The sequence below is a fragment of the Halyomorpha halys genome, unplaced genomic scaffold (genome assembly GCF_000696795.3).
Source record: "Halyomorpha halys isolate HHAL.00 unplaced genomic scaffold, Hhal_1.1 Scaffold99.1, whole genome shotgun sequence".
Classification (NCBI taxonomy): Eukaryota; Metazoa; Arthropoda; class Insecta; order Hemiptera; family Pentatomidae; genus Halyomorpha; species Halyomorpha halys.
The window spans coordinates 40,801-54,893 of NW_027108239.1; the positions used below are offsets into that span (position 1 = coordinate 40,801).

The 14,093-nt window shown below is 31.4% G+C and overlaps 2 protein-coding genes across 3 annotated transcripts in view; both read right to left on the minus strand.

Moving 5' to 3' along the window:
* Positions 1-2,329: 2,329 nt before the first annotated feature.
* Positions 2,330-5,863, minus strand: LOC106677428 (thialysine N-epsilon-acetyltransferase). The gene is made up of 5 exons (XM_014415355.3): positions 5,249-5,863; positions 5,080-5,131; positions 3,209-3,283; positions 2,864-3,018; positions 2,330-2,593 (listed from the first exon to the last, which is right to left on the minus strand). Exons 1-5 carry the CDS (start codon positions 5,318-5,320, stop codon positions 2,426-2,428), a joined length of 522 nt encoding a protein of 173 aa, XP_014270841.1. The 5' UTR covers positions 5,321-5,863; the 3' UTR covers positions 2,330-2,425.
* Positions 5,864-12,024: 6,161 nt separating this feature from the next.
* LOC106677435 (uncharacterized) overlaps positions 12,025-14,093 on the minus strand; it is a 6,512-nt gene continuing 4,443 nt past the window's right edge. For both annotated transcript variants that reach the window (XM_067046604.1, XM_014415365.2), the window contains 4 exons: positions 13,765-13,839; positions 13,101-13,240; positions 12,440-12,614; positions 12,025-12,333 (listed from right to left, as the gene is read on the minus strand). In XM_067046604.1, the coding sequence (XP_066902705.1) occupies positions 12,447-12,614; positions 13,101-13,240; positions 13,765-13,839 (383 nt within the window). In that variant the 3' untranslated portion in view covers positions 12,025-12,333; positions 12,440-12,446. The remainder of the gene's footprint in view (positions 12,334-12,439; positions 12,615-13,100; positions 13,241-13,764; positions 13,840-14,093) is intronic.

Below are 14,093 nucleotides of genomic sequence, written 5' to 3' on the forward strand. Positions count from 1 at the left end.
TAAATATGGAGTTCTGTGGTTTTAATGTACTGATAGAATTATGTCTTTTTCATGGTGTACCATTTCATCAGCCCTAATGCTACATTAATCAGAACAAGCAAAAACGATCTAGTGCATTGCGCAAATCACTTACTATTCTGGGAGGCTAAAATTTCAAACAACATATTTTTGTTTTTCTGTTGCTATAAAAATTTTGATTATGGGGTTTCTCAAGATGCTATATAGCACATGGCTGTTTACGTTATGATTGTGATTGGTAGAGATCAATTATGCTCGACTGTCTCCAATTTTCCTGTTTAAACTGCTGTTTCTATTTCTCTGCTTTTGCTCCTTTATTTAGTTATCAAATTGTCTCATAATTCAGTAATTTTTGTTACTGTTAACACTGTAAAAGATGTTTAATTTTATGTATAAACATCACTAGAGGTAGTATTTGGGAAAGTATTTTGGAAAATTGGCATTTAAGCCCTGTTAAACTATTTCGATGAGGATAAGACCTACCTGATATTAATGATTAATTGATTGTACATTGTGTCTGATTCAATTAAAGTCTGTGCTGTTTTTACTTCAAGTATAAATAACTTTTATAAACTTTCCTATAAAAATTAGAATGACATATTTAAAATATCTGCAGGTATTCTGTTGAGTCTAAATTATATGAATACATTTATTTCTATTTCTCTTCCCATAAGAAAAGCCATACATACTTGTCAGCCATACATGTCTTTGATCTCCCGCATATCTATTTTGAATAATTTCTGCCTATCACTACAAATATATGTTGTGATAAGATAATACTTAACCTAATATTTGTATATTTGTTTCTTTCAGGAACGAAAGCCGGATCTATCGGTAGAACTACTGATCAACGAAAGGTTGTCTTATCAGGAACTCATCGATTTTGGAATGTTCAACTTAATTGACTGATAGGATTTTTATCCCTTTGTTATTATTTTTAAAAATTTATTTTTTTGATTGTTTATAGCTGCTAGGCTTTTAAAGTTTTATTTTTGTTGTGTAATCATATTTAAGAGTCTAAATTAATTGTATTTTTTAATTTTTTTTCTCCCAATCAAATTGTATTATTTTTAAAAATTATTTTTAAAGTATAAGTATTTTTACTTTATTATTATTAAAGTAAGTCTTAAAAGTATAATACCTAATATTAATTTAGATTTACAACAAAAACAGATTATTATTATTATTATTAGAATATTAGATTAACGTGAAATGGGATTTTTTTATTTTATCATGTAAAGTGTTCATTCCAAAAATTATCATTTATGGTTCTATTATATTTATGCCTTTAAATAAAAAGGTTTTCCTAAATTTTATGATTGTTTGTTGTTTATTTTGATCTCTATACTATTTATATATAAAGATAATATATGAAACCAGTAACAGTTGGTTTGGAGGGATTTGCTTAGATGTTTGAGATGAAATATAAAATCTCAGTTGTGTGTTCAGTTTATGGATAAGCAGTACCTACAAGGCAAAGTCATTTAACAAACCAGAAATGCGAACTTTTCAAACAATTTAAGTATTAAAATGATAGTTAATTTTTATTAAATAATTTATCAAGATTTGATTAAACATACATCTGTTTATGCAGGATGTAATTTTTTTTTTAATCCTTCCAGTATAGAGATATTACCCAGAAAATATGAGTTCTTCTTGTTCTAGTCCAATCTGTAATATGTTTCTTGTTATATTATAAGGCCCATAAATTTGAACGATGTATGTTCATGAGAAAATGGTCCCTACACCATCATGGTCACTGTCACTTCAATTTTGACCATACCCTGCTTTAGTGTATTGGTTTGTAGTAAAGATTTTTCATTTTGTTCAATGAATCATTTTTTCTTTAATATTTTATGTGAATTTGAACTGGAAAGTTCCTTTCTAAAGTAAAATGTTTAAATTATGTAATTATTTTATTGTAGCATAGAGGAGTAATGATAAATATTGCTAACTCTGTTTTAATATTCAACAAACCATTAAATATTTTTTTCTCTTATATTAAATAATTTCTTCAGGTTTATAAATGCAAATTAGGATCCTATATTTGTAAATGTTGCACCCAAAAATTACTATTATGCAGAAACCAGAAATAACTATTAATATTCATTCTTTAAAATGAAATTGTGAATAAAAAAAAAACACTCAATATTTTTCTCTGTCCTCATAAATGACCAAAATATGAGTATATTTGACATTTAATTAGCTCCCATTGTGAAACCAGATGAAAGACAGTAATGCTTGGGTTCTTTGTATTTTGAAACATGAAACTTAAAAATTTGAAGGGAAGTTAAATTTTTTTTGGTTGAGGTTCATTAAATAAAAAAGTTTTTTATTGAAAATAATGAATCAAAAGTATTGAAAATTTTAACATAATATTTACTAGAAATATGAATATTATTTTTTATTAGAATAGGTTAGCAGCTTTTACAATATCTTCGTGCTGAAGTAAAGAAAACTGCCACTCTTCTGTTTCAGTTAAATTAATTGTCCCAAACTTCTTGTAAAATTCCATAGCAGGGTTCCATTTAAGAGCTACAAATCTTACAGCCTTGGCGTTTTCTTTCAATGCCTCCTGAAAACAAAAAGTATACATGAGTAACCAGTAACGAAACTGCTGGAGAATTGATAAAAATAAATTATTGAATACAAGTAAAGTTAAAAATCATTAACAAAATCTAAAAAGAAAAAAAAATTAAATTAAATAATTTTTCTTACCTAATTAGTAAGAAAAATAACAATAAAAAATTTTCAATTATGCTAAATTTCAATAACAATGATGAATGAGATCTTACAAAATTATTTTAATTTATTTTTAACTTGCATTATTATTTAAATATCTTACCTTGCATACAGCTGAAAACAATCTCTTCCCTATCCCTTTAACCCTGTACTTATTCATAACCATTATATCTTCTAGCCACATTCTTTTTCCTTCCCATGTTCCATAAATAATGTTGTATAAAGCATATCCGATGAGTTTTGGGGCTTCTGAACTTCCTGTATAATTATAAAATAACAAAGTATTTTAAACATCATTATTATTATCTACTATTTTAATAATTAATCATAAATTCAAAAAATTTCTAATTGGGCATTAAATTATTTAGTTACTTAAAATATGAATTTATTGAATCTTAGTAGGTTTTATCATATTTTTGTTTTAAATAAATGAATCCTGAATTCTTACCGCTGTTTTCTGGGTCATCAATCACAAGACATTTAAATGAAGGATTGTCTGTTTCAAACCCATCCTTGGCCAGTGCTGAAACAAGTTAAAAACAAAACTGCAATTTAAATGATTTGTGACACAAATCTTCTGTTGATCATTATACCCCAGAAGGGAAACATTTTTTTTTTGGAATCTATCGTTTTTTAATTTGCAAATGTGGAAGCTTTTTAATTGTTTTTATACCTCAGTAAAAGATATGAAAAATATGGTATTGTTCATTCAAGATGCTAACTAGCCATTTGATGATTACAATGTTGTGGCAGGGTACACTGAGGTGAAACTGTGGGATGGAGTACTTCTATATGAAATGTTCTTAACAAAATAATAGGGTACTTTAAGGCTGGAAAGCTCCAAACACTATAAACAGCATCCTACAAGGTAGGGGAGTTATGACAAAGAGTTAATACAAATAACAAACATTACATCCTCCCCTGCTTAAATAAAGAACAAAACATATTAATTAAAGAGACATATCATAATCAGAAAGATGCCTAGGTGTTTTGATAGTTCGTTCTGACCGGCTAGTTCAACTAAGATCTTGTCCTTGGATGTAAGATTTCCGTGGAGGTGTTGACTGACCGGAGCATGGATTAAATGATGAGGGCTGGAAAACCCTAGAACAGGAATCCTCAGAAGGTGAATTAGAGTTAGTCAGCTCAGAAGATGGTGTCTGGGCTTCTGAAGTAGGGTCTGGTGGTAAAGGTTCCACTGAAGCCAGTTTTGCAGGGGGCACTGGCGGTTAATTTCTATCAATGCAGGAATATCCCTTAATGGAACAGGAGTACTGGTTGGTTTAGGTAAGTCTTCAGGCTGCCCAGACAGTGGCTCCAACTTGAAAGACTTAGCATATGGAGAAAACTTCTGCAGATGCGAACTAGACCTATATGTCCATTAAAAAACACTTGGTATGAAACCATAGAAACTATTTGTTCTATAATTCCAAGAAGCCACTTGAATATCTTGTGAGGGATGGTTGAAACCCACACCAAGTCTAGTCACATTAAAATGTTTAATTAAAATCTTTTAAGTTCAAACAAGATTCACTTACAATACCATAATATCAACAGTATTTTCATAAGAAAACAAATATTCTTTTAACTATTATGAAATCAGCCTTAAAGAAGTCAGAGGTGTCAGAAATCAAATCATACAAACTTTCATTTACCATGGTTTACAACCGAGCACCACAATTATACTATACCTATATATTGTAAATTTACTAGCTATAAATATGCTGTGTTATGTACCAACCAAATGCATTTAGGCAGCACAACTTTATCAATAAATTGTTTCTCTGATATATATTCAATTAGACTTAAGTTTCATCGGTTCATGATTTATAAAATATTTTTTACTGTACTAAGTTCAATTACCATTATTATATACAATAGTAAGTTAACTTTTACTTAATTAGTTTTGACAGTAAAAAAATACTTTTGATACACAGGTTTAAAAAATATATATAAACACATACTACTGGTTCCTATAATTTAATTAAATATACCTATTTATATTTAATTGTGTTTTCTTTTTTATTAAATAAAAATTGATAATGTTTGATTTAATCTAATGATAATATTCCTTTAACTTTTTATGGCATTTAAATTTAAGTTGTGTACTAGTTCACAAAAACTAGACCAACTGTTGATGATATAACCTGACATGAGTTGGGAGGATAACAATTGATTATATAACATATGAGTTGGGGGAACTTCTTCATCTCTCTAGTGTCCTTTATTTGTCCCTAAATTTAAATAATAGGTTAAAGTATGTTTTACAAGAAATTTCCATCCCTTCTTATCAACAATTTTATCCTTATTAAAACTTACTTTCAGCATCAAGATGCACTTGATCAGACATATTTTCAAAGTCAGCCAATTCCTGTTTAAAAAAAAATTATAAATAAAATAGTTCTATTTTATTTTTACAATATTGATATAAACATAAATATTCATCTTTAAATTATATCTGTAATCATTATTGCCTCATAAAATTTACCTGTATTAGTCTCATAATTTCAGGGCAATCATGCTTTGTTGCTTGCCGAATATTTACGTTCAATTCTTCCATGATAGGGCTAGTGATGTGCTCTGGTGAGGACGGGATCTCTTCGTATTTATATATTCAATGCCGCCGGTACTGGCTCATTATCTTTTCTGCGATAGGGAACAGCTGAGCTTTACTACAAGTATTGGTCTGGTCACAGTCAAGCGAGATCTGCTTGTACTGTCCTGTATGGAACGGAACGAGGGACCGTCAGTATCGGGAACGATAAGGTACCAGGAGGTGATCCTTTACGTCTGTACACACCAGTCCCCCACCAGTTCCTAATAGATTGTAGAGCGATCCTGAATGTGTTGTTTTTTGTTTAACTCTAGTCTTATTGAACTCCAGACTGGGAATGTCAAAATCATTTCTCGGGGCCGCCGTGGATTAAATATTGTCTGACCTTGGTGGGAATCGAACCCAAAACGCTCTAAACCATGCACTCTGGTACTCTTCCCTTATTTATAAATACAATATAAAAATTTCAGAAATAGTAAAAGTTTACCTCAGCTCCCCCAATATGGCTGAAAACCATTTTATCCTGACGAGAGTGTACTGACAGTCCCGAACGAAGCCGAGAAGCGCCGGAGGTGACCGATTCCCAGCAGTGCGGTGGAAAAATAAATTACCCGCTACTTCGACAGGGATTTTTCCCCTCTAAAGGGAATTTCTACTGGCAAATGGTAGTAGTGAAATCCTCCGCTACCTTTCCGTTTATCACATTTCTGAAAAACCCGCCTCTACCCTACTATTCAACTTCCTGTGTTATTTGTTTTTATCTGTAATTATGAACTTTTTTTGTGAGTGCTTATAAAAAAAAAGAAAATTGTTTAATAGTTAATCTGGATATAATAATAAGGTTCTCTTGAACTGTTAATTAATAAGATTAAGAAAATTGTTTAATAGTTAATCTGAATCTAACAATAAGGGTCTCTTGAGCTGTATTTAATAGCAATTACAAAAACTTTTTATAACAAAATCGTGAGATACTTTTTTTTATCTTTTTATTCATTCCCAGACCTGTTGTCAAATGTAATCAAACTGACCATCAGGAGACTGCCTGGCTGCTATATTAATTAAACAAATAACATATTAGTGCACCTTTAACCATCTTCTACTCATATATATCATACAGGATCAGCAGTCTTCTCCTACTTTTATATTTTATATTTGTTAAAGATGGAAAATAAAAAGGGAAGATGTATTGGGTTTTAAGGATAAAATTATATTTAGATATATGGATAAATAACGAGGGGGGGGATGAATAAAAATAGGATGGAAAAATAATGAAAATGTAGAAACAAAAAAAGTATGTATTACTATCATATATTTTCAATTTACTATACCATGCCTATATATTATTAGAATTAAAACAATTGTCTAACTAGGTATAATTATGACTTCAAAAGCTTAAATAGTTAGTGATTGTTTTAAAACTGATATCCATAGATTTATAGCATTTAATATGACTTGTGGTAACACCATAAGTTTCTGTCTAAAGATAATTTGTTTTTAAAATATTTTTCCACAACGGATGGAAATATCGATAGAAAGCATACATGAGTTTATTTCATTTCCAGTTGGTTTGTTAGGCTCATGAGTAAAAAAAAATCAAAACAAGAGGGTAACTTTAATGATTTTTTTCCCATTTATTTATACCAGATAACCAGTTACACACAAAAATATAAAGAAATTATTTAAATAAAATACATCAATATAACTTCAAACACATACAAATAGGACAAAATTACAATGGTTGGGATATAATAAATACTCCTTTTTGTGAAATGTTCGAGGGTGTGGTCATTAATGATAGATTATCATTAGTGACTGCACCCTTGACCATCTTCTCCTCACGTTAAATCTACATCAAACAATAAACACCTATTATTATTTTCTACAATATAATTTATACAATAAGTAATTAATATCATGGAAAAGTTAATAAAGGTATTATTTAGATAAAAATGAAAACGATAACAAAAATAGTTTTAGTTCTGTCGGGGTTGTCTGGTCTTAGGGGATTTCTCCAGCCTGATATCTCTTTACAGAAGGCCCACGACAAGGCGTATTCAATAAAAGGTTTGGAAGGAAGGCCGTGCCAGGGGATGAGCCCTGGACACTGACTTAGGTAGAGGAGGTCTAGGTGAGAGAGTCTGAGGCAGAGTAACAGTTCTAGTTGCCGAGATGAAGCGGACGGACTAGAGCTGTCATGATAGGAGCCAGCTTACTAGTTGCCGAGATGAAGCGGACGGACCAGTAAGCTGATAAGGCTAGGTGCAGCTCTAGTTGCCGAGATGAAGCGGACGGACTAGAGCCGGGGAAAGACGGGAAATTACACTGGTTGCCGAGATGAAGCGGACGGACCAGTGTAACCGTTAGGAAGTAGGTTACAATCTTAGTTGTCGAGATGAAGCGGACGGACCGAGTATGCATATTTAATATAATCATATGTGTTTTCATATAAAAACAAAAATATTTTGTACATTGTCTTAATACATGGTAGATTTTTTTGTTTAAAAAACTTTAAATTTAGTGAATAGTATCATGAAGAAAAGGTTTTCAATAGTCTTAATGAACCTGATAATTTGTAGAAACTTCATATACTTATCTTAAGATATTAAATGATACATCGAGGTGTTTATTGTTGGCTGTAGATTCAATGTGAGGAAAAGATGGTCTAGGGTGCAGTCACTAATGATAATCTATCATTAATGACCACACCCTCGAACATTTTTTCCCGTTATTTATCCACATATCTAAATATAATTTTATCCTTTAAACCCAATACATCTTCTCTTTTTATTATCCATCTTTAACAAATATAAAATTATGAGAAGATTTTTGACCCTGTATAATATACATGAAGATAAGGATTAGAGGTGCACTAATATGCTATTTGTTTAATTATTATAGCAGTCAGGCAGTCTGCTGATAGTCAATTTTGTATTTAACAGGTCCGGGTATAAATAAAAAGATAAAAGAAAGTCTCTCACGATTTTGTCATAAAAAGTTTTTGTTATTGTTATTAATTTACAGCTCAAGAGACCCTTAGTATATCCAGATTAACTATTAAGCAATTTTCTTATTATTATTAATTTACAGCCCAAGAGAACCTTATTATTGTAGTCAGATTAAATATTAAACGATTTCATTTTCTTATTTAAAAAATACCGTATAAAATAAATGGTTCCGTTACGGAGTCTAAGTATTATAATTTAGTTCTTCTAAGTATAATAAATATTTATAAGTCAGAAGAAGAAAGTAAACGTATATATTATAAGATATTTATAAGTCAGAAGAATTAATAGGAATTGCTGCCGAAAATTGTGGTGTATTATAAGCTAGCCTTTAACTAAGAGAGAAAGGAGTAAGTGTGCAAAGACAGAAATTATCCCTCTTGAAAGGTGGTTAGTTTCGTAACTTAACCTAAGTCCTCCGTTCGGGGCTACCCGTACACTCTTGTCAGGAAAAAATGAGCTTCGGCCATTTTGGAGGAGCTTAGGTAAACTTTTACCAAATACCTTCCTTGTCGACTTTTTTAGTACTATTATGTCAACTTACAAAACAGCTAATAAATATATTTTTGTGCCGGTCAATATTATAAAGTTAATTACACAAACTCTGGAGTTGCGTCATTGTTCTAGAGCAGCGATATAAGAACTATGTTTTCCGGCCTATCGTCATTACAGTTCAGAAGTTATGACAAGTTCACTGTCGACAGCAGTTAATGCAAATGTTAGTTCACACATTACTTCTACTATCAACTGTCACGACTGCAACTATCAAACAATACATAACTTCGTAGTGGGCGCTACGTTTGTGATAATGACTGGAACTATGCAACAGTCGCTTCATTGTATGACTTGCATTACCACCAACACGCCAGATAGGCTGGCCTCCATGGTACAGTGTCAGTTTATTTCGTATTTAAACTCGGTTCCTGTGTATAGTTTCACGAGACTCGCAACATAAACAAAATATTTCAGAATCATTACACAATCCTTAAAAAAAAGTTTGCCTAGCACATAATGCATGAGAATTCAATGTTTCGTAAGAATCCGTTATCATAATTTAAACACGTTTAGCCGACCGAGCAAGCACAAATGCCCATCATAATGATGAACTCCAATGATTGTTTAATCTCAAGTATGGTGACGAATTCCTACGGGAAGTTGAGTTCGTTACGTTTGATATCGATCCGGGAATATCGTTTGCGTGTGAATTGTCAATTACCATAAACAGTAGATCTAGGCGCGAAATACTGTTTATGCCAATAAATAAAAATGTTTTCCTGAATTTTATTATTATTTGTTGTTTATTTTGATTTGTAATTTTGTTTATATCTCTATATATACTTATTTATTTATTTTATGAATACTTTAAAATTATGATTCATCAAAAAATCTGCAGATATTACCATAGGTCAGCTACTACCCATAAGTCTGCTGCCACATCTCGCTAAGGTATACGAAAAGATCATCCTGATTTACCTTCGGGAATTTTGTGATAAACACTCCGTTATCCCTTACGAGCAGACCGTTTTTCAGTCCTACTTGAACATGGAACACCATCTCATAAGAGTCCAGAACGAAGTAAACTCCAGCTTCAATTAGACCCATGCTACGGCCATGATCTCCATAGATTGTACAAAGGTATTCGACTCTGTGTCTCACGGTATTTTGTGTCTTAAGCTCATAGACCTCGAATGTGTCTCACGGCATTTTGTGTCTTAAGCTCATAGACCTCGAATGTGTCATCGCATCGTTCCTCAACAACAGGACCATCACAGTGCGGGTTTTAGATGAACATTCCCGCTCCATTCCACTAACATGCGGAGTGCCACAGGGAGCAGTTCTATCTCCAGTGTTGTTTTCAATATATACCGCTGACGTTGTTGATGAGAAATACAGACTAGCCCCAGTCGCCGCCTATGCCGACGACATCGCCGTCTACAGCAGCAGTATAAACCCCAACCGTGCACTAGAGCGGGCTGGAGCAGTCTGCAAGGAGATTTTTCAATGGCTGGGCAGTCTAAACATTACTGTGAACCCAGCTAAGACAGATTGGTTCGTGTTCGCTCATCAACAACACAAACGATCGACTCTCCCAAAGTTGCTCAAGCTGGACAACACCATCATCTCCCTTTCAAACTCCATAGTCTATCTGGGTGTGAAGATAGACCGCCATCTTAAATTATCCACCCACCTCTACCAGAAAATGAGAACAGTAAGAAGGCAGTCTTAGAGATTGAACCAACTTCTCACTATATCAGCGCTCTCTGTGTGGCTTAAAATGCAGATCTACAAGAGAATCCTGAGGCCAGCACTTCTCTACAGTGCACCACTCTTCATGTACCTCTCCTATGGCACGCAGTGCCACCTTCTGGGATTCCAGGACAGCATGCTACGGAAGATGGTTCGAACAACATCGTGGAAGAACAAACCTCCAGAACTACATCAGCTCGTCGATATGCCCACAGTACCTGAGTTCATTGGTCGGAGACATGTCAAGTTCTTTGACTCCCTCCAACCTCTGACCAATCCACTCTTTCAATCACTGACACCAGCACCCCCTCCAGTGCGCTGGCAGGTCATACATCCCCATAACCAATGAGAAACCCACCAGTGAAAGAGACACTTATTTAGTTTTTAGATAGTAGCAAACGAAGTGTGCCCCAGCACCTCATATATAAAAATCACTTAGGTCAAATCAAAAATATAATATATCAATCGTTCCTTAGAATGGAGCACTGCTCCAGTAAAAGGATTAATATTAGAAAAACAAATGTATATAGTTTTATTTTAATAACATTATTTATATTTGGGCTATGAAAAAGAAAATCTCAGCGTGCAATCTCACTTCACTGAAAACACAGCCTTAGGAGGCAGAGAATAACTATGTGATTGATCAGTAAATTCTAGTACTTTATTTCTGGAAATGTATATTGACTTTATGAGGTATTGATATTTGACCAAATATTAATAATTGGAAAAGATGGTTGGGAGGTGTGGTTCAGCAAATCAATACTAATTTTTATAACTGCTGACCTCACTCTTCCCCCTACCATCTTCTGCACTTATATTGTCGTTTATATCTCTTATATACCCTTTTTGTATCTACAAGAATAGTACCCCAATGAATCTATGAAGAACAAACTTACCTTCCTCCGTGACCTGGCAGCTGGTGGCTGGTACCCATAAGTTTCTTCCTATCTATTCATCTCCTAATCAACTACCTTACCTAAATTGAACATGTAATGTCGAAGCCTTCTGGTCAAGAGTTAATAATATTATCAATTAGAGTCAGATTTAACACAGCCACTTCGAAAAGCTGATCTAATCAATCAGCTGATATCTCCCCTAGGCCATAAATTATATATATTTTAATCTAAGAAAAATTAACCACTAGGAAAAAAAAAAATAACAAAAATCTATGTATACATGCAACTAGAATCATAGCTGAATTGGAGTGATTTTTTAAACATGCTTGAGATGAAATATAAAATCTAAGTTGTGTATTTACTTCATGGATAAGCAGATCTACAAGCAGTACCCTTAAAAAATGGCTAATTCATAGCCATTTAATTAACTAGAAATGCCAACTTTACAAACCATTTGAATTATAAAGATGATGGTTAATTTTTATTAAGTAATTTATCAAGATTTGTATTAACATAATCCTGTTTATGCAGGATGTGTATAAAAAGGATAAAAAATAATCTAAAATAATAAAAAACAGTTTATATATTAACAAAAGAATAACATTATTTATGATTTTCATAATTACACAGTTGAATAGAATGATGGAATGACTTGACACGTTAAATGGAATGACTATCTGAACTTGCAGTACATATTTCATTATTAAATGTGGAAAAATAATTTTTTTCACTTATTAATTCTGATTTTTTTTACAGTTTTCACTGATATAAGTAATATTTTAATTTAGTTGATAATGTAGTGTTTAAGCTCTTCTAACAGGAAGCAGACTTCTTTTTTGGCCAATGAATAACTTGGAAATTACTCTTAAGGTTTCTATAAAAAAATAAATAAATAAAAAATTAGATTTTTATCATGATAAGAAAATCTGTTTGTCCTTAATAATATTTTGTTTTTATATTAAATCAAAATATATCTTTACCTAAGGGTTAACAGAGCCCAGCTGTTTTGACTATACCTTCACTGTTCAATTTTAAATACTGCCACTCTTCAGTTTCTGTTATGTTTTCAATTACAAGTTTATTATAAAATTCAACCGATGGGTTGTCTTTTAATACATTGAACCTGATAGTTTTTACATTCTCTTTTAATGCCTCCTGTAAATCAGAATACTTATTTAATTATTGTGGAAAGAATTTAAAGAAAATTTTAAAAAATAAATAAAAATTTAATGTAATTGAGTTATTAAAAAAAAGTGTTGCAAATATTTTACCGTTATATTTTGTTTACATTGCTTCAAGTCAGAGTTGGATAAAAATTAGCTATAGTTGAAACTAATAGCTAAAATTGCCATGGATACAATTCTTATTCATGAATGAACCATTGATAAATAAATATTGTATCCATGACAACTTTAGCCATTAATTACAACTATAGCTAATTTTTATCCAACTCTGCATCTAGTTAATAAAGGATTGCTGTCTATTAGCCCTCCTCCCTAGGAAAAACCTTTTTTTTACAATACCCTTATATTACTTATAATTATCCAATTATACTTTCTTGTTGCTAAATAATCACTTGAAATAGAGATTTATTCAAAAATATAATATTAAAATATACTAACAAATCTAATAAAATAATACCTTACAAACTGCAGCCATCATTTTCTTTCCCAGTCCTTGACCTCTACAAGATGCTGAAATGAATATGTCTCCCAAAAAGAATCTTTTTCCATCGTATGAACTATAAGTTCGACTAAATAATGAGTAAGCCAATAGTTTGCCTAATGTGAAAAAAAAGATTAATATATGTACATATAGCTCTATTGCAAAGTATAAGTATGTATAGGATATAAAACAAAAACTAAGCAAATAAATAATACACAAAATTAATGATTACAGTGGGAATTCAATTAAATAAGTAGTTGAATTTCAAAATTCTGCTTGTTCATTTTAGAAAATCTTTAGATAATCACAAAAATGATATTCATTCATAAATAAATAAAAAAATACTCTTTAGACAATTTCAGGGTAGCCACACACATCGAAGTATTTATAGAAGCAGTGTACTCGCTTATGCAGAAATAATTTTAAAAAAAATTTATTGGATATTTTTTTTAACTGTCAAACAATTTATAAAATTGTCCAATTATTCTTCATACGCCTTTCCACAAGCTTTCAAAATATAGTGAGATTAAAAATTAAGTAAAAAACAACCATAAAAGAAGAGATTAGAAATTTATTACTATAAGTATCAATGAACTCTGAAATTAAAATAACCAATAAATAACAAATTCGTTCAACATACGATTGCTGTCTGGATCATCCATCACGAGACACATGAAGGGCGGGTTTTCTGTTTCAAATCCATCTCTCCGCAATACTGAAAATTTATATTTAGCATTATTGAAATTTTCTAATTTTTATGGTATTTATTTATTAAATAAAATAAAAGTGTATTAATTTTACAAGTAGTTTTTCAATAAATTCTAATTTATGGAATAAAACCAAAGAAAGTAAAGAAAATAACACCAGACTTCAATATAATCTTTGGAATAAGTCTAATATGCCACATTTTTTCAGATGTAAACTTTTTTAAGAGATGTTTAAGTTAACTATTAAAGTAATTTGATATAT